We start from the raw sequence: 19631 nt of genomic DNA, 5'->3' as shown, positions 1-19631 counted from the left end.
AGTATCTGTATAAAATATCTGCTACTGAATGCAATCTGTGGAACAAAACATTTTTTAAAAATATTTTATTTAAAAATGCTTTCATTCACATTCACAAGTTTTCTAATCAATTCTTGTCTTTCTCCATATTTAGAAAAAAAATAATGGTGACAGGACAAAGCCACAGCAGAACATGGAGCCACCTGCAGGGAACGCGCTAAATATACAGATTACCTGTTTTTGTTTTACTTCCATTTGCTAAAAAATAAATAATTCCATAGGCAGGAATGCAAAATGAAACAAGTCAACACAAGGAACACAAGTCCACATGTCCTACAGTAAGGATTGTCATTCAGTTGAAAAACATTTTTTGGGGACAATTATTGTTTTTCAGACTGTCTTTCTTCTCTCCCCCCTCCCATTAAAAAAATATAAAAACCCATAAATTCAATTTCACTGTACAAAGAAAAATACATTTTCACAGAACAAAATTAGAAATTCCAAAATTGTCCTTTATGTAACAATTTGCTATGGGATTGTCTGTTAGTTACAATACTTTCTTTGACATCATTGACCAGTTCAATGAACAAAAATCAAGAGCTTAAGAGAATACCTGTCAGATATTACATACAGTAATTTCTTTACTTTTAGCAGCCCATTAGCTACATATGACCCAGTAACTAACATGCAATTATTTTGCAGCCTTCTGAAACATGTCAAACCTCATTGTGAAACTTTGGGCTTTCTGTCACCAGATATCCAGAATAAATACCTTAGAATGAATCTGTAAACCCTATAGGCAATTCAGTCTTCAACTGTGCCTTGAGGACCAGGAAATTCACCTACTGTACCCCTTGTTAATTCAGGCAAGTTGGAATTTGGTAATACAGTATTTTGAATAGTTAGTTGTAGCTATCACCCTGCTAGTTTGTTATTCGGTGGCTAAGGTAGACAAAAAGAAAGGTAGGCTGTATTGCCACTTCTAGAACTGCTACGGCTTTCTAGTAGTATATGAAGAACAATGCCTGAAGGAGGATGTTGTGGGGGTCTTTTATAGAACAATGAAATATAGGGAAACAAAATGGCTCTGTTCACAACATCAACTTTAAAATAAGATTTTTCAAATCATGGTTTATTACCAAATGGCTCATAGAGCCCATGTTGCAATGCTAAGACACGGTGGGTATGCTCAAGTAGTGAAAAACAAACAAGCTGTGTTATAATTGTGTTACATAATCATATAGCATTATGACAAAATCAATGCTCTGTCTTTTGAAAAGAGCAATTTTGTAGAGTAAGGAATAAAATACAGGATTGAGCAACACCAAGTTATCCCCTTGACATCCTGGCTCATGATAACAGGAGTTGTAGTTAAAACATCTGAAGCACATCAGATGAAAAGTCAGCTCTAACTGGACTAAGTTGGAGAATGAGGTATGAAATTCTCATGGTTTTGCAGCCTTAGTAACTAGAAATTATCTCCTGAATTTACTTCATCTTGCTGATAACAGCATAAAGCAGAGGCTTTCAAGTAAGGGTCCAATTTTAACCTTGAACTCTGTAGTACGCTAACAAATAATGGAGGCTGATTGATGCAAAGGGGGAGAAGAGGCATTTGTTTCTCCAGCTTTCTAATTCACTTGCATATGGCAGATTATGACATTTTTTTAGGAATCCACAAAAGAAAGAAAAAAGGCAAGCATTCAAGTTTTTGCCAACACCAAGTAATATCAAGGTTTGCTCTTTTGTAAATTGTGCTTTTTGTTACAGCTTTTTTTTCCTGACACAGCTGTTTATTGCTTACACTTCAACACAAGTCTATAATTAAAAGAGAGAGAAGGAGGCAGGAACTAAGAAGCAACCAGACAGGTCTGAGTAACTTTTTTAAAAATGTGGTTCTTTCTATTCCAACAAGGTCTGGATGTACAGTAGTGAATGCACAAATGTTTCAGAAATTATTTAAAACACTCATAAATATGCACACATTATCCTCTGAAGAGATTTATTCTATCAAAACAGTAACCTACCCGGGAACTACAGACGTTCTTAGCTAGAATGAAGGGCATTTACTTCTGGGAACAATATCTCCAAGTTCTAAGTAGAGTCCTTGGATTATCTGAGCTAAAACCTGGAATTTGCCAAATTTAGCACATGATAACTCCAAATTGCATAGCTGGCCCGAGCTTCAATGTGCCAAACTCATCTCCACTCCATCTCAACATAAAAGCGTATTTTCCCTTCTGATGTAGACAGTCATTCTAGTGTCTGGAACGGAATGAAATAAATAAGGGCTTCTGTATTACGTATAGATGAAATATCTTGTTATCATCACCTCGCCTCATGGAACTGTACTGTCTCTTGTTCCCAAGAGGGCCCAGCATGATGAATTTGCAGCAATAGAGTTCAACGTTAGTGGATGGACAGGTGAGTGCAGGGGCACTGAATTCAAAACCGAGGTAGGAAAGGCAAAACTTTTGCTCAAAGCCAGCTCTTCTGTGAAGAAAGACACAGCTTCCCTTTTGCAAGATGCAACAGGAGGGCTAGGAGCTGAAGACAAAATTTCTGACTCGTACTGCAACAGCTGCCCCATGAAACTGAAGTTTGGTGAGATCAGACTTCTCCGTTGCTTGATGTAATCAAATGCTTCCTCCAGGCGGAATTTTCTTGTTTTCATCAGATAAGCCATGCAGATTGTGGGAGAGCGAGAAATCCCTGCTTCGCAGTGCACCAGGATCTTGCCCCCTGCCCGTCTGGTGCAATCTGAAAGGAAGAAATAAAATGAACTAAATATGGAAGCTATTGCACGACTGAATGCCTCTATTGGTAGCATGCCATGGCTCCTGCCTTATCAAGCAATATTTCTCTGAGCTTTGGATAGCCCTGACCCTATTGGCTTTCTAGAAGGCCTTTGAAGACCTGGCTTTTCTTCCAGGTGTTGGGGTCCAGATTGTAGCGAAGCCAAACATACAGTAGTGGCCAAAATTGTGGAAACCTTTTGGAAAAAATGCACAATAGAAATGCTACCTTTGGTTAAGTTTCCACCAATTTTTCTTCTAATTTCTTTATAACTGTAGCTTTGTTCACTTAATATTATTTTACGTCAACTCTTTGCACCATTACTTTAATTTTATTACGTTTTACAATGAAAGAACACAAAAAAACCCAACCAACTTGATAGCGATCGCATAACACACTGACAAATGTCCTCCTCTCAGCTTCAATACATGACATCAATAACTGAATCCTACTGTGATCTGATTGGCTCATTGCCAAAACAAGATGACACCTGATTGGCTCTCTAAACACTCGTGCTCATTGGCTACAATCAGATGAAGGAAAGCTACCTGATATCAACCTAAGCAAGTTGTGCTTCCTTTTTCTGGTTATTGGGCTATAACTTTTTGTAGAATACAGCACAGATAATTGAACAAACTTTGTTGTATTACATTTTTGATTAAATTATCTTTCCATTGATATATAATTTTATGGTACTACTCCCAAAAAAGTGGTGTTATTAGCCATCAAACTTCAAAAATACACTTTTCCCAAAAGGTTTCCACAATTTTGGCCACTACTGTACATGTTGCTTTTTCCTCCTAATCCTGAATGAAATGTCATCTGCACATGAGTCACAATTTTAGTTCTGTGAAACTTTGCAAGACTTATTGCAAATAATGATTGTTTTGGATTTGCTAAAATCAGGATTTAATATTTAACTAAGATAGGCAGGGCAAACCTGAACCAAGTATAAACTTATTTGTTTCCACATTCCCTGATCCTTCTTATACGCAGCTGGTAGAATTTTTAATTTCTATTATTTTTAAAAGAAGCCAAGAACTGGTCAAAATGAACTCTATTCAATTGCTAAATAAACCAACAGCAAATTTTGAATTAGTTTCATAATTTCTTTCATTATGGATTTGAACCATCATTTTCTTTCAACAGACATGCTAAAGTAGCTCATTGGCTATAATCAGATGAAGGAAAGCTACCTGATATCAACCTAAGCAAGTTGTGGTTCCTTTTTCTGGTTATTTGGCTATAACTTTTCATAGAATACAGCACAGATAATTGAACAAACTTTGTTGCATTACATTCTTGATTAAATTATCTTTCCATTGATATATAATTTTATGGTACTACTCCCCCCAAAAAGTGGTGTTATTAGCCATCAAACCTCAAAAGTACACTTTTCCCAAAAGGTTTCCACAATTTTGGCCACTACTGTATATGTGATCCTGACTAGTTTTTAAAAATTGGTTCCTGCTTGTTTATTTATTTTATTTTTTTTGCTCACTGAGTTACCTTAGTTAAGGTGGGCAGCCATATAGAATTGTTTAATAAATAAATAAAACATAAATATGCCATGATGTGAAGGGTCTCCCATATTTCACTTTATCACTCATTTCAGATTGCTAAGAGAAGGACATTCGGAAGGTATTTTATAGATGCAACGAAGACCAGAAAAGTAATTTCTCCTTGTTCTTGCTGGCCACATTTACATAAAAATTACAACTCTTAATGACTGGGTGGTTGTTAAAAAGGCTTCACTCCTTCCCTTCACCCTTGCCAAATCTAGCATATTATGGGAGCAGATGTTTAATAAAATGGACTCTACAGTTCTATAAAAAAAAACCTAAAACAGTTTGATTCTTTTCATAAGAAACATAAGCTGGCAGTAAAAAGTTTTTATATACATACTCTCTCAAAGCAGATGGAAATGAGTATATTTCCCTGCTCACTAGGAATACAGAAAGCAGTGCCTTTATCCCCACCCTATGAGATCTTTTTGGTAGATGTTTAGTATGCATTTTGAACCCAAAATGCCAAGCCCTGGGCTCCTGGGGTTTCCACCACAAACTGCACAATAAACTACTCTAAAATCTCTAATTACAAGCCTTGATAAGTGGCACTTGGTCTTAAATCAGACTATAAATGGCTTAAACAGAGCTACCATTTTACGCAATGGGAGGCCCCAAGGTTACTCACACAATTCAATTATTGTTATAAGATTAAAAAGAAAATGCTGAAAATAAGCTCCTTGTGTAAAATGCAAGGATTAAAAATAGAACTGAACTGCTTTAGCTGGACTAGGAAATGAATTTCCAAGTTTCATCCTATTGTGAAACCTGTTAGATTTACAGGCCATACTGTACTCCACCCAGAGTCACATACTCCCTAATTGTTATTACAAAGCTTCCTGAAGCATCTACAGAAGTCATTTTATTTTAAAGCAAAGAACCTACACTCTATTTACTACACAGTATTGAATAGGCATTGATATGTAAAGTGCTTAGAAGTCTCAGTAATTACTTCTTGAAAAAATGTAGGTTCAAATCAATATTCATCTTTGAAACACACTGGTGTTTCATTTTGAGTCACTCCCCTCCATAAGGCTGCGTTTATAGGAAAATGGGGAGCACCTCAAACCCAAAGCGGAATATAAAGATAGTAAGTGAATAAAGCCTATTAGACAGAATATCCTCTCACACTGAAGGATAAGGATGAAGAAAAGACTATCATCTTTAAAGCGCTCCATGGCATCGGACCCGGATACCTTCGAGACCGCCTCCTGCCGCAGATTACCTCCCATCGACCTGTACGCTCCCATAGAGTGGGTCTCCTCAGGGTGCCGTCGGCCAGACAGTGCCGGCTGGCGACCCCAAGGGGGAGGGCCTTCTCTGTGGGAGCTCCCACCCTCTGGAATGAACTGNAGCTTGCAGGACTGGCCTAGGGTAATTTTTAGAGGGGTTTTAATTATATTTTAAATTTGACAATATTTAAATATCTCTTTTAATTAATTTTAAATTTGTATTGTTATTTATGTATTTTAATTGATTGTCAGCCGCCCTGAGTCCTACGAGGAGAAGGGCGGGATATAAATCCAAATAATAAATAAATAAATAAATAAAGAGATGTTGCTTAATGCTACCTAACAAGTTAATAGTAAGAGAAGGATTTGAATGGGTGGCTTTTTAGTTGGTTATGAATTAGATTTTTTTCCTCAAAAAGCCAGAAACGGTATATTTCAAGAATCAAATCCAAATAATTTATTCTCTTTAAATAATTATGTAAATAACTGAACTGAGCTCTATAAACAAATTAAGCAATCCTGCCTACTTAATGAACCCGTTGTAGCACTAAGCTATTCCTATTTAGGGGCTGACAAATTTTCCCAAATAGCATAGGACTTAACCATGATTTTACATTAGAACTTCCTTTGCAATACTTTCATTAATAGAAAATTGTCATCTAAATGTTAACTGTAGGTTAACATGCCAATTTCCTATCCCTAATGAACTATATCTGCTTTTTCTCCTGACCTTCGACAAGATATCTATATGGTTAGTTACCTAAGCTTTGGACAAATCTATCAGATGTCTAGCTATTTGACCCTACTATTTATGGTTTTTATCTCTGTACTATATATGTATATAATATCTAAGCCAGCTAAAAGCACTTGGAAAATATTAACCCTCCTGTAGAAATGGGTCTGACAAGCACCTATTCAAAGAGTTTCAGAGAATACACAAAAGTTCAAAATATCTCAGTAGACAGATATTTATTATATCCCCTGTGTGTGCCAACTCATTTCTTTTCAGTCTCATACCGTCCTACTCAACACTTAAAGAGAACTTCTTTCACACTTCCGACCCAGCAGTAAATTAGAATGCTTAGCCCTACATTGTGAAAACATGAGGCAGGGAATGGGAAGAATGAGGGGCTCACATACACAGGAAATGTAGGGACAGCTTATAGACTAGATGTCTATATACTTTATTTTCCAAAATTCCCAAAGTGCCTTTGGTAAATCTACTGTACCATTAGACTGTTTTCGCTAGTATGAATTGAATTAGATGTTTCTGTGAAAATATTTATTTAATATATTTACATTTTGTCTTTCTTCATCTATTGCATGGTACATATCAAAATGAATACTAACAACAAATAATTAAAAATACGCTAGCCAAAGAAACCATCACAAAATACCCAAGCCAAAACTAAAAGTGGCAGGTGAGGTAAGCAAAGTACAAATATAGCTTTCCATGGAAATAGATACAGCGTGATGGTTGTAACCATAAAAACTACCATAGCAATTAATAGAGAGGCTGTTGTGACCATGGAACCTGTAAAAACAAAAAATCATAATCCTCTGAAATACTCCTGGAAAGGGGAAGAAGGTTCTGAAGAGTTATTATTCTTATTTGCAAGAGAAAGGGAGAGAAAAGCCACCTACCAATAAATTCTATAGCCTCCTGGAAGTGTGAGCTGATGTCTGCTGTGTGACTGTCCTCCACTGGAATCCACTTATAGCAGAATTGATTAGTAAAGGCTTCAGAACTCTTTCTGGAGACATTCAAGAGTGCAGTAATGTTTAAGTTGGCAAGGAACTCGCACTTGGAAGCATGATAGGCACTGCCAAGGTATAGGAAAGGCAGGATTTCCACTGGGCCACCCTGGAAAGTAAAAGAGGAATAAGTCATTATAGATTTTCTGAATGGCTTTTCTTCAATAAAATCAAGACAATAGGCAGCTGTGGTAAATTTTTAAAAAGCATTTTGGACACCTTCCAGATGTTCCTGTGATGAACAACTATGGTCGAAAGAATTTGTAAAAGGTGGAAATTCTTTCTAAAGCTATTGTTACTGCTTTGGCACTTGCTACGTTTTTCACCTTCTAAATGTCTTTATCATTATTCTACAAGAGTCAGTTCAATATGGTGGTAACAGATAGGTAGGAATAGCTGTTCTTGAAGACATAGATCAGGTATCTAGTACTTTTTAATCCAGTTTTTAAACCAGGGACTACACTAAGCTCTAAATGATATGTGATGGCCACTGTCACAAAGTGGGTGATTAGACCAAAGAAGTAAGATAGGACCAAGGTAAAACCTATATATAACTTGCAATGCAATCAAATCAATCAAATCGGAGTGACTACAGTTGGGTGACCTTTGATCATAATAAATTGAAATTCAAACTAAGTTTATATTATAACTAACTAAGTTATTATATTATTACTCATATATATAATAATTTTCTTCTCCAATCATGTTAAAAACTACTCATATGTAGCACTTTTTAAAGGGGATTTGGAGGCTGTTGCTAATAGTGGTGCTCTGATATAGACACATAACTTATTAGAATTACTGAGCCAGCAACTAAGCTTAATAGCTAACAAAGATCCATCCATCCATCCATGTTTTTAATTTGAATGGGGGAAAAGCATATACAATAGCCTGAACCTAAAGAACATGAACATGGGGAAGGGCACAGAGGAATGTTCATGGCTTTACTACATCAGATGTTCCACTTTCTCTGTGGATGGATGATGCACCAGAATACCACTAGGACATAAGAATATGTCAAACTGCTTCTGAAAAACATTTATTGCTGAATGTTGGTGACCAGAAAGCCAGAGCTTTGGTTGTTAGGGATCGACCTATAATATAGTCACCTTTAAGTAATATTTTATGGATCTGACCAAGGTCAGGAAGAAAACAAAAGTCCACCAAATGTGATCAAGCCAAAGTAATGGTCAGAATGCCAGGTCAAGACTGAGGAAGCAGGATCCATTTTTTTAATGAAAACTTATTTTATGCTATTTGCCATTGCTACGTATTTATCATTAATAAGTAGTTCTCCACAGAATATTCAACTTTAACATTTCATGATATTTTCCTCTTCAAATAGTGAAATTTCCCCAGAGAAATTGAGATTATCAATATGCTGTCATGAGTAATAATTTTTCTTCCTATTTTTGAAATTAAGCAATCCAACTAGATAAAAAGTTGATTTCACGTTTTTTAAAATAAAGGAGCAGCCCTGTTTAGTTCCATCCTCTTTCTTTCTTTCTTTTTTTTTAAAAAAAGATTTGCTTCATAGACAATTATTCAAAATGAATAAACTATTTTGCAACTGTAGTAAAATTTCAGTACCCCTTTGTTCTTTTTCACTGTCTGACTAGGCACATTTCATTTTATATATTTATCACAGTGCCTGGTTAAAGCTGTAATGAAACTTAAAACTGGTATTATCAATATTCCAATACTATCTCAGATGAAGGTGGCATCTCAGTGAAATATTTAGAGTTATAAAATACTTTAATTCTTTAAACTGTATAACAAGAAGTTGGGGAGGGGAATGACCGGTGTTGTTGGACTAGGTCAGTGATGGCGAACCTTTTAGAGACTGAGTGCCCAAACTGCAACCCAAAACCCACTTATTTATCGCCGGGTGCCAGGTGGGCGTGGCCCACTGGGTGGGCGTGGCTCTGGTGGTCATGGCAGACTGGGTGAGTGTGGTCACCACGATGTTGCTCGTGGAGAGGGATGCCTGTAAGTGCCGGGCAGGGTTGGGGGAGATCCAGGGGGTCTCTGGCAGGTGGGGCGGTGGGCAGGAGGCTCATCCTGCGAGGTGAGGCGAGGCAAGACGAGGCAGGGCAGGGGTGCCATTGTCGCAGGGTAAGGCAAGGCAGAGGCTGGGGCGGGTGCTGCCTGATACCATTGCCCCCCCGCACACAGAGGCCAGCGAGCACATGGGTGCTGGGATGCATCCGGCCACATGGGACCTTGGCGACTTAGCAGGCAGCTGGTTGAAGAGGGACAGTTGCCATCTCCAGGGCATGGCGCTCGTGCCCACAGAGAGGGCTCTGAGTGCCGCCTCTGGCACGTGTGCCATAGGTTCGCCACCACTGGACTAGGTTCATGTGGATTTCTCCTCCTCTGTTCTTGAGACTGATTGCAGCAATCCCAGTCTCTTCCTGAATTGCTTGAATTGACTCCTTTTGTCATATTACCAAATCTGAATAAAGGAGTAAACTGTGTTACGAAGAGGAAAATGCCAGAAAGAGTCCCCAAGGAACGTGGGCATAAACAGATTAATCTTATCTTCCTCTAAACACACCTGATCATATGCTGGTTTCTGATGGATGCATTGCTTCTCATGCAAGCCGTTGATGTTTTTCTCAGTTTCAATCTTCTCTTGGGATACAGGCTTTACATCTATGCAGAACTCTGGATATTGTGAATAAAACGTTTCATAGCCTCCTAGAAAAATTATAAGTACAAAAGTATAAATTAAAAAAGCTAGGGGGTGGCATATAACTGTGCTGAATCAACATTTTTTTCTAAACCTGTTTTTTTTGTTTCCTATTGCATTAAGAGTTTCCATTACAAAGAAAAACAGAGAAAAGAAAGCAAAAGAACAGGAATCTTCATTTAGAGCTATGAAATTAAAGAGAAAAACTTCAAATAAAATGTGACATTTCAAAATGTTTCCTTCAGACATTTTTATGCTTTTATTAATTTGAGAAAATACAAATTGAAAGGCTGCTGTCCGTTGATTATACACTTCCATTCCTTTGCCTCTTGGCAAATTAAATGGATCCATTAAGAGTCATAAAAGTTAATGAAACCCTGTGATGGGCTTAGGCATCTAAATAGCCCCAGGTGAGTAGTTTTTCTGTACAAAAATAGATTTTCTAAATTTACTACACAATTAATGTAAATTAAATATATCTAAGATGCAACTTAGAGCATGGGTACTGATGTCTATCTAAAAAGCAACTTAAAGTATGGATAACTGATGTAAAGAGGATAAATGTATGTATCAAGTATGCCTCAAAGCAATCTTCCTCATTGTTATATTGGATAACATGTATAGAACCTCATCTGTAATGATTAGGGTGGCTCTTGGTTATGTTTTCATTTATAAGGAGGATTTCCACTGATACAATGAGAACAGGAGGACATGTCTCTTCAATCCTCTACACATTTAATCCTTAGGAACAAATTTTAAGAAAAAGAAAAGGGGGCCGGAGGAGAAGTCATACCATTTTGCTAGTAGAGGCCTGATGTCTGACAAACCCACTTTAAATTAGGGCACATTGCTTAAGGAAACATACTCAGAGTTACTACCTTATAACTTTACTCCCAAAAATCCTTTGAGTTGGTACATACTGAAATATTTTCAATAGGAATTTAAGAAAATACAGAAAAAAACAGGAAGTTAAGGAAAAGGAAAAAGTCAAGGATAAGTGGTGTGGGGACTTAGGGAATTTTATAAATAATATTCAGTTTAGGCAATATAAAAACATTGTGTTTTCATCTTTTAAAAGCTTTCTCTAATTAAAATATGACCATAAGAACCTAGTAAGGACAAAGAAAGAAGTTTATTATCATAGATCAGAATGTTGGAAAAGGATAACAAATTATTGTATATTTTCAGCTCTATGTCTTTCTGCCATCAAAAATGGATGCTATGATTCTCCAAATGATCAGTGTAAGCAGCCAACTCTTTTCCACACTTTTGCCCTAAATTGTTTCTCCTCAATTCATTTCCCTCAGTTTTAATCTTCTGAAAGTTCTTATACAGGTAATCCTCAATTTACGATCACAATTGAGCCCAGAATTTATGTTGCTAAATGAGAAATCTGTTAAGTGAGCTTTGCTCCATTTTCTTATCATATTTGTTAAGTGAATCATTGCAGTTATTAAGTTAGTAACATGGCTGTTAAGTGAATCTGGTTTCCCCATTGATTTTGCTTGTCAGAAGATTGCAAAAGGTGACCACATGACCCCAGGAAACTGCAACCGTCATAAATATGAACCAGTTATCAAGCATCTTAATGTAAATCACATGACCATGGGGATGCTACAATGATCACAAGTGTGAAAAATGGTCATAAATCACTTTTTTCTGTGCCGTCACTAAATGAACTGTTATAAGTCAAGGACTACCTGTCTTAGACCAGGGAAGTGAGGATTAGAGTTCATTCAAGTGTTACAATACTTTTTATATCTCTATTTTCTGGGATAAAAAAGAAAACCAAGCTATTTCATTTTTTCTTGGATAGATCAGAGAACTCAACAGGTCAGCTGTAACCCAGAAGCATCAGGGGATCAGGAGATTAGCCAACTATTCTTAATATGAATCACTTTTTCATCCAGTTCTCTAGCTCTTTCTCTGTATGCACTCCATTGCGCTCTGATGCTATGATTTCCATTAAATACTGCATTATTAATCTTGCAAAAGAGAGATTCTTCTTTTTCACTATGTGTGATCAAAATTCTAGGCACAGGAAAGTGGCAACAACCCACAATCTCTCTTATGGCAAATAGTTGCTTCCAACAGGGGAAGAAATCATAGTTTAATTTTAAGATGTATTGATCTTTCAATAAAAAACATTTTCACAATCAAATATGTATGATTTATCTATGTAAGGAAATAGTCTTGCCAATGAGGTATTTCAAGGAATAAATTTTAAACATTTTTGTGACTATTCACATAAATTCAGTGCTAGATCAACTAAAATTTTTAAATCAATGAAGAAACCGTTTCAAAAAAAGGTCATGTTATGAGTGGTGCATCAGAGACAGTGACATAACACATGCTGAAAGCTTTCAAAAATATTGGTGAGGGTGGCGATTGACAAGGATTATGTCACTCCGCAGTAAAAGTATTCTCTGAAGAGCAGGATTGCATTTGTGGTTGCCGTTAGCTGACAGGCTTTCTGACTCATATCTGACAGACTGCCTGAGTCTAGGCCCACTTAGAAAATTGATGCCACGCAACAATGAATCGTCTCCCACATCACTAACAGACAAAACCCTTGGGATAAGCCTCAAGGTTCTTCCATTAGTTCATTGTGAACATTCAGACTGAGGTAAAAACATAACAAGAGCAGCACTGGCTTGTGACTCAAACACAATTTACCAGTGTAGCCAGTTGTCAGAAGATAACACGCAGTCCATAGCAAGAATAAGCATTCTATTTCAGGATATTCAATATGGATGACATTGAGCCTAAAATCACCCAGAGAATTTTCTACCATGGTATCTCATGCTAAAATGTTCTTAATAGCTTAAAACAGGAAACACTGTTAGCACTGAGTAATATTTACATTCATTTCTTAAGACTGCCTTGCTGTATCAAATAGAATGCTAAGAATATAGGAGGTAAAGCTTCCAAGACTTACTTTTTGATTTGGAAATGGAAAGACTAAAAGATTGCCATTTAACTAAACTACAAAGCAGTTAGTAAGCCTATCAGAACCAAAGTGTAGCGTATTAAAATTTTGCTTTGTTAAAAATGTGATGAAATATTCCTGAACTACAGTATGAGTTTATTTTATCATGTTTCCATCCACCAAAGGAATCAAATTTCAAAATCTTTTATATATTCACATGACATGAGTCTTCTTAAAAAATAAAATAATTCTTTATGCCAACATAAAGAATTTAGCATCTATTTGAATTAGCATACTGTCTGGAGATTTTCCTGCAATAGTTTGATATCATTGGGGAAAAAAGATGTCAAGATATTTTCTGACTTAAACAATATAAAGCAGTATTCATTATGCCTCTGACAGGATCAACTAAGACATTTAAATTGTTCCTAATAAAAGTACTATGCTACTGCTATCTGAAAGCGACCATTTTTGTTACATACAAAAAATGCTTATGTTGGTTAACATAAATGATAAGGATCTGCCCTATAGGAGGCAGTGCTGACTTCTACAATCTGCATCCCTTTAACTTAAAAGCAGAAGCTTTCTGATATCTCTGATTGTTTCCCATCTTCTCTATTAATACTTTCATGAAACGACCATACTACTTATGTATGAGCCAAGTGTATGTTTAAATAAACTCAAGAATAAAAGACAGGATGGTGCTTTAGATCTGCAACGTGAGGACAGTGAAGTCATTAATCTGTTTCACGAGGGCAATTTTTGTAGCAAAACCAATACATTTCTTACGCCCTTGTGTATATTTTTAGGTTAGATCTGGGCTAAAAGACCAGATCTAGGCGAACTTTGATTCATTAGTCACCTAAAAATATGCACAAGAGCATGTTTTCTCTTGCTGGGCTAAAAGATCAGATCTAGGTGAGCTTTGATTCATTAGTCACCTAAAAATGTACACAAGAGCGCAGGAGATTATTGATTTTGCTTCTCGCCCCCCTCGCCCCCCCCTTCCTTTTTGCATGCATTTATGATGAACAGGATTTCCAATGGACTTCTTGTCCTCACTTGTTAGGGAAAAAAAGTTACAGAAATTTCAGGGGAAGAGGATCTGTTGAAAGGAAAACCCATCGATCAATCCCTTTCAATCGAGAGAGAGTTGCGAAAGCTCATCTCCCTTCTTGTTTAGCATACAGTACATTGCTTTAGAGCAGTGGTTCTCAACCTTTTTAATGCCGCGACCCCAACCGGTCGTAAGTCGAGGACTAAACTGGTCGTAAGTCGAGGACTAAACTGGTCGTAAGTCGAGGACTAAACCGGTCGAAGGCGAGGACTACCCAACCGGTCGTAAGTCGAGGACTTTCCCTGCCCGGGAGCGCCGCGCATGCGTGGTTCCGCCCCCTGCGCCGGCCGAAGCGTAGCTGGCAAGCAGCAGAGACGGAGCAGGCCGACCACCAGCTGGCCCAGCCCAAGGGAGGTAAGGCATCCACTGGAAAAGGGGGAAAAATGGCGGACAAAAAAAATGGCGGACAGCCTTGCTTGGCGACCCCCGTGAAATGGTCGATCGACCCCAAATGGGGTCCCGACCCACAGGTTGAGAACCACTGCTTTAGAGTCCAGGGGTAGTCAACCTTGGCTCTTTTATGACTCGTGGACTTCAACTCCCAGAATTCCTGAGCCAGCTAAGCTGGCTCAGGAATTCTGGGAGTTGAAGTCCACGAGTCATAAAAGAGCCAAGGTTGACTACCCCTGCTTTTAGACACTTGCCATTTACGTGACCGTGTCGGTTCTCACTTGCTCTGGCGAAACTGACCCAGTCTAGCATCTGGACAGGTATTGTTAAGAACAAGGCGGCCCCGGCTGCTCATTACTAAGCAGGGCCGCCGGGCTCTCGCACCCGCTCGCTCATCTGCGACATACGGGCGACATCCAGACGGAGCTTTTTGGGGGGGACCGGTTTAGCAAGACTCGCGTTTCCAGTTCCCTGCGGCGGCGCTCCCCAGGAGCTACCCGACCGGAGGCCGGTCTCTTCCCCACCGCCACCCTCACCCCCGCAGCGCTTCTTTCTCCTCGACGGCCTCACCTTTGAGGAAACAGACGCGGGTTCCAGCCTCCGGCAGGCTTGCAGACAGCGTGTTCAGCACGATCTGCGCCGTGCTCTCTTTCTTCAGCTTCCGCCAGTGCCTCGTGTTTTGATCCAGGACTACCACCGCCGTCAAGGTCCGAGGCGGCGCGGCGTCCCCTTCTTCTCTTCCTTCCGAGCCAGCAGCCGGCGGGAGCAGAAGCCGCCCCCGGGCCGTTTCGTCGGGCACCACGAAGTGTAAAGGCACGGGCCGCCCGTGGGAGCGGCGGATCACCACGGAGTTGAGGTTGACGTTGAGAGACCCTCGGAGGCAAGAGGCCGAATAGGAGAGATACGGCCTGCAGTCCAGGACAAGGCACAGGGCAGGGTCCTTCCGTAGCAGTTGCTTGAGTCGACGAGAGTCGAGAGCCGCTACCTTCATCTTGGCTCGCTCTCCCCGTCGCTCGCTCTCTTCCCTCCCCCTCTCAGAAGCAGCCTCGGAAAAGGGTCCCCCTAGGCGCTGAGCTTCCTAGGCTGCTGCTTATTTTAAACAACACCCGAGAGACTGCCAGCCTGCTTCCTTAAAGCCGCCCCTGGCCGCGACCGTGCTACGTGTGTGTCCTTCCTTCCTTCCCCCGGCCTTCGCATCTCCCTCCCGGAATTCGACCAGGGGATTCCGCTCCGAAGAAGAGGCAATTTATCTGAATGAACGCCGGAGCCGCGCGGCTCTGTCCATATAAGGCGACTAGCGTCATAGGAATGTTCTGTAGTAGACACGCCTCTCCTGTGAAGCGCCGCCCACCCGAGGCAGAGGAGATTCCCTCCCCCCTCCCCCAGGAAGAGGGAAGGCCAAGCCGAGGCGATGCTCAGGAAAGCGTTACTCAGGCTTCTCCGAGCAAAGGAAGTTGAAGAATGTTTCAAAAATTCTCCAGTCATCAGAAAGCCCTCTTTTACACTCACTCACTTACTTCCGCCGACTTACTAACGAAGGAAGGAACGTATGAGGGTGACGGAAGAAAGAGAAGTAGCATAAGGTGGAGGTGGAGGTGACACCAGGGGTTTTTTTTTTTTTTTTTTGCGGGCAAAGCAGAGGCTGGCTCACTGCTAAAGCTACAAGGGATCAGGTTCTTAAGTTTCTCCATGCAAGTTACTAATTTTAAATTGCCACAGCAATAAGAAAATCACTCTCTGTTGGATTTTTCTGTAGAATAACTAAAAAAAATACATGGGGTGGGGTGGGGAGAAAGATGCCTCTCTTGACTACATTTTTAAAGTTCCGCTTTATCAGGAAGCGAGAGACAGCATAGCCATATTGTCTATGCAGAATAAGATGCTATCTGGCAAATAATTGTGCTTATCCAAAGCTCTCTGTTCACATGAACAAGCAATAAATCCAACATAGTCTCAAAAGTTTTTTGCTTTGATGAGTAATGTACTTATAATCAATGTACTATAACTCGTCTTGTGGTGGCACAAAGTAATTCTATCATAAAGGAGGTTGTCTGCATTGCCAATTCCCATTCTACTCTCCCGTAAGTCTGATAGAACCTCGTTTTCTCATTTTGCAAGTGTACCAGTCATCGTCAGCAAGCTATTGGTTTTAGTCTCTGGTTTTGCTGCTGGGCCCTTTCAGCATAATGCCAGCTGGCAAGAAACATCCAACAATTGTCATCAAGGGTAGGCCAGGTATTATGACTAAGTTTCACAGTTTTGGTTTTCCCCTTAGCTTCTCTAGTTTTGCCCTCATCTACCCTCCTTTTGTAGATTCAGTGAATATGCATTTACAAAAAAATATAAATATCTTGTAAATAGTTTATCTGGTGAGAAAACTATGGTTCTCCAGAGTTTGATGGTTTCTAGAAGACCAGTTCTGAAGATACCGAGTGGCATTATGCAGAATATTCTCTGCACAAATTGTTTCCGACATAGAACTGTTAATTTTGGGTGGTCTGTGCTCCATGAGTGAAACAAAGCTGTATTTTGATGGCTGTTGATTGAAATCTGCTTGTTTTAGTCATTTGGGGGTATGGGAAAAAGCAGATCAGGGGGCTACCTTGGCAAGAGTTTGTGTGAATATTGGCAGTAGCAGTGCAGGCTGAGGGAAGAAGGAGATAAGGGGGCTGGGATGATGGAGGGGGCACAGCAGGCCACTAGGATATGCTATCCAGGGAGCCTGTCCCTTAATGATGTAAAGAACAATACACAGAACACTACATCTATGGCAATAACTGGTTTCTGGTAACATATTGCAAAAATAAAGAAGTGAAGTAATCACAAGCATTTTCTTTTGTAGTGTGACTCATTTATGCTAGGAGTTTCAGTTTAGTTTGTAATATGTTTCATTTCCAACAATTGTTTGAACTGAGAAGTGAAAATAGAAGGGACTTGTTAAAAAGGTGGGGTATAGCTTAGGTAGAATTTCCCTCTCCCCATCAAGTAATGTCTTCCTTATTTTGCTACTGTAGTATTTTTTCTTCTGCTTTTGATACCCATAGACAAAAAAAAGAGACTGAGTGACGGTCTCAGTTTCTGATAATATTTATATGAAATTCTAATTGAGTTGGTCTTCTGGGAATACTTTAAACAAAAATCTCTGTACCAGAATGAAGAAGAGATTCAAGGGGTTGAAATAATTGTAACATATCTAAATCATGACTTCAAGCTTTAATAAAATTAGGTTGGTTTTTTTTTAACATCCTTGCCGTCCAGCTGTGGAACACAACTGAATTAGTCAAAAGGACTTTCTTCAAAATTGGCTAAAATTGATGGATGTATAATGTCATAAGACAAGCCTAGCAGATAACCATAAGAAATTGCTTTTTAGTGAAACAAAGCCATACTATAACCAGTCTATCTTGTGCAGCTTTGTGGCAAGATTTTTTTCTTATTCTATCTGGAAACATTGTGCATTGATCTTGGGACCTTCTAATGAAAAAGCATCTGCTCCACCACAATTCTTCCCTAAGGATTTACAGGTAAAATTTTATAACTTTCAGGAAAGATTTGTCAGAATCCATGTGTGGTGAAGATTTTGCAATATCATAACTGAAAGCATCCGGTCTTATCACAGAACCCAATAAATCAAAATCCTGTAATTACACAAAGCCACCAAGAGATGCATTATCTGAGCTGTTCCAGATACTGGATTATACTGTGGTTCAAATGAGTTCTCTTGTAGATCTTGCCATATTACTGTTTAAACAAAACTAGAATTCTTAGCCCTGTACAGTACTGGAACCTTTCAAAAGAATGAAAAGGTACACATTATTCTCTACACTCAACAAACATTAACGTCAATGTCATTGTCAATAGAGTAATATATATCTAAGTAACAGAATTGGCAATAACTATGGCTGAAGTAAAGCAAACAACCAACTGAACAGTAACACAGAAGTAGAACACATCGATGATTTGCTATACTTTTTTTGCCTCAGGAGGAATTGTTATATATTTATTTCCTATATGTTTCTTTCCTCACAAGCGTTGTATCAACATGTCAAGAAAGGTTTGAAATTCCATAGAATTGGAGCAGATGATTGTGTGGAAAGCATGTATATAATATGCTAGCCATAAGCTATTGGCCCATGGAACTGGGGTGGGGCAGAACAATATCGAAGAGTGATATATAAATAAGCAGGAAATTCTAATTGATTTGGTCTTCTGGGAATACAAGAAGGAAGACAAGATTTGTCTTGAAATAGTTGTAACATATCTAAATCAGGAAAACTTTGGTCATAGGGTGGTTGGGCCTACAAAAGATAAGGAAGCTGTAGAAACAGTTTTGAAATGAATTTAACGTGGGGTGGGGAAAAAAAACTAAAGCAGCAGAGAGGTTTAGTATTACAAAGATAGGAGGATTCTGCACCAAATGCCATAGTAGTCATAATTCATGTGATACATTCCAATGAATTCACAACTTTAGCTAGATAATGTATTGCCAAAAATCTCAGAATATTATATGCCTCATTTGATGGATTATCAAGGGCATACTTAACTTTTCAGTAAAATAGGTCATTTAGCTCAATCATGCTACCTACCTTTAAAAAGAACAAATACAGATTTGAGAATTAAGATTTGTACACATTTTAACATAAATGGAGTTGTTAATTTTATTCAGTGATAATATGTAATAAATGGGCAAGTGCCTTTTATGGATGTGTGGAATAACATTATTAATTCCACCACAATGATACAATTGGAATCTGCTAGAAGGGATTCTTGCTATACTTTTATTTCTTCCCCAGTTTAATATCACTGATAGAAAAGAATATCTGTAGCTCAGAGATGCTTTTTCATGAGGCAATTGGACTTTCTTGTTTTTCTTTGAAGACGTTTTGCTTCTTGGATGAGAAGCAAAACGTCTTCAAAGAAAAACAAGAAAGTCCAGTTGCCACCAAAATGTATTCTTTTCATTTTGAAAGAGATCATACAACACAGAATAAAACAGTTTCATGTTCTGGGGTGCATAATATATGCTGTGAAATGTAATATGGTCTGGAGATGTGCAAATATTTACTGTGACAAATTATGATTTCTCTGTCCCACCTCTGTTCCTTCTAATTTGTAAGTCACAGATGTACTGATTTCCTTTCCAATAGCTCAGAGGGTTTTCATAGAAACCAACCAA

At 38.7% G+C, this 19631-nt stretch overlaps 1 protein-coding gene across 1 annotated transcript; it reads right to left on the bottom strand.

The window, feature by feature from the left end:
- Nucleotides 1-1937: 1937 nt before the first annotated feature.
- On the bottom strand, nt 1938-15454 carry DUSP5 (dual specificity phosphatase 5). Its single transcript, XM_015818109.2, has 4 exons — nt 15026-15454; nt 9885-10027; nt 7217-7436; nt 1938-2739 (listed from the first exon to the last, which is right to left on the bottom strand). Exons 1-4 carry the CDS (start codon nt 15444-15446, stop codon nt 2318-2320), a joined length of 1206 nt encoding a protein of 401 aa, XP_015673595.1. The 5' UTR covers nt 15447-15454; the 3' UTR covers nt 1938-2317.
- Nucleotides 15455-19631: the final 4177 nt, after the last annotated feature.

This window comes from Protobothrops mucrosquamatus, unplaced genomic scaffold, assembly GCF_001527695.2.
Source record: "Protobothrops mucrosquamatus isolate PMUCROS unplaced genomic scaffold, P.Mucros_1.0 scaffold681, whole genome shotgun sequence".
Taxonomy (NCBI): domain Eukaryota; kingdom Metazoa; phylum Chordata; class Lepidosauria; order Squamata; family Viperidae; genus Protobothrops; species Protobothrops mucrosquamatus.
The sequence above is the reverse complement of the archived record's forward strand: the minus strand, read 5'-3'. Positions and strand labels throughout refer to the sequence as shown.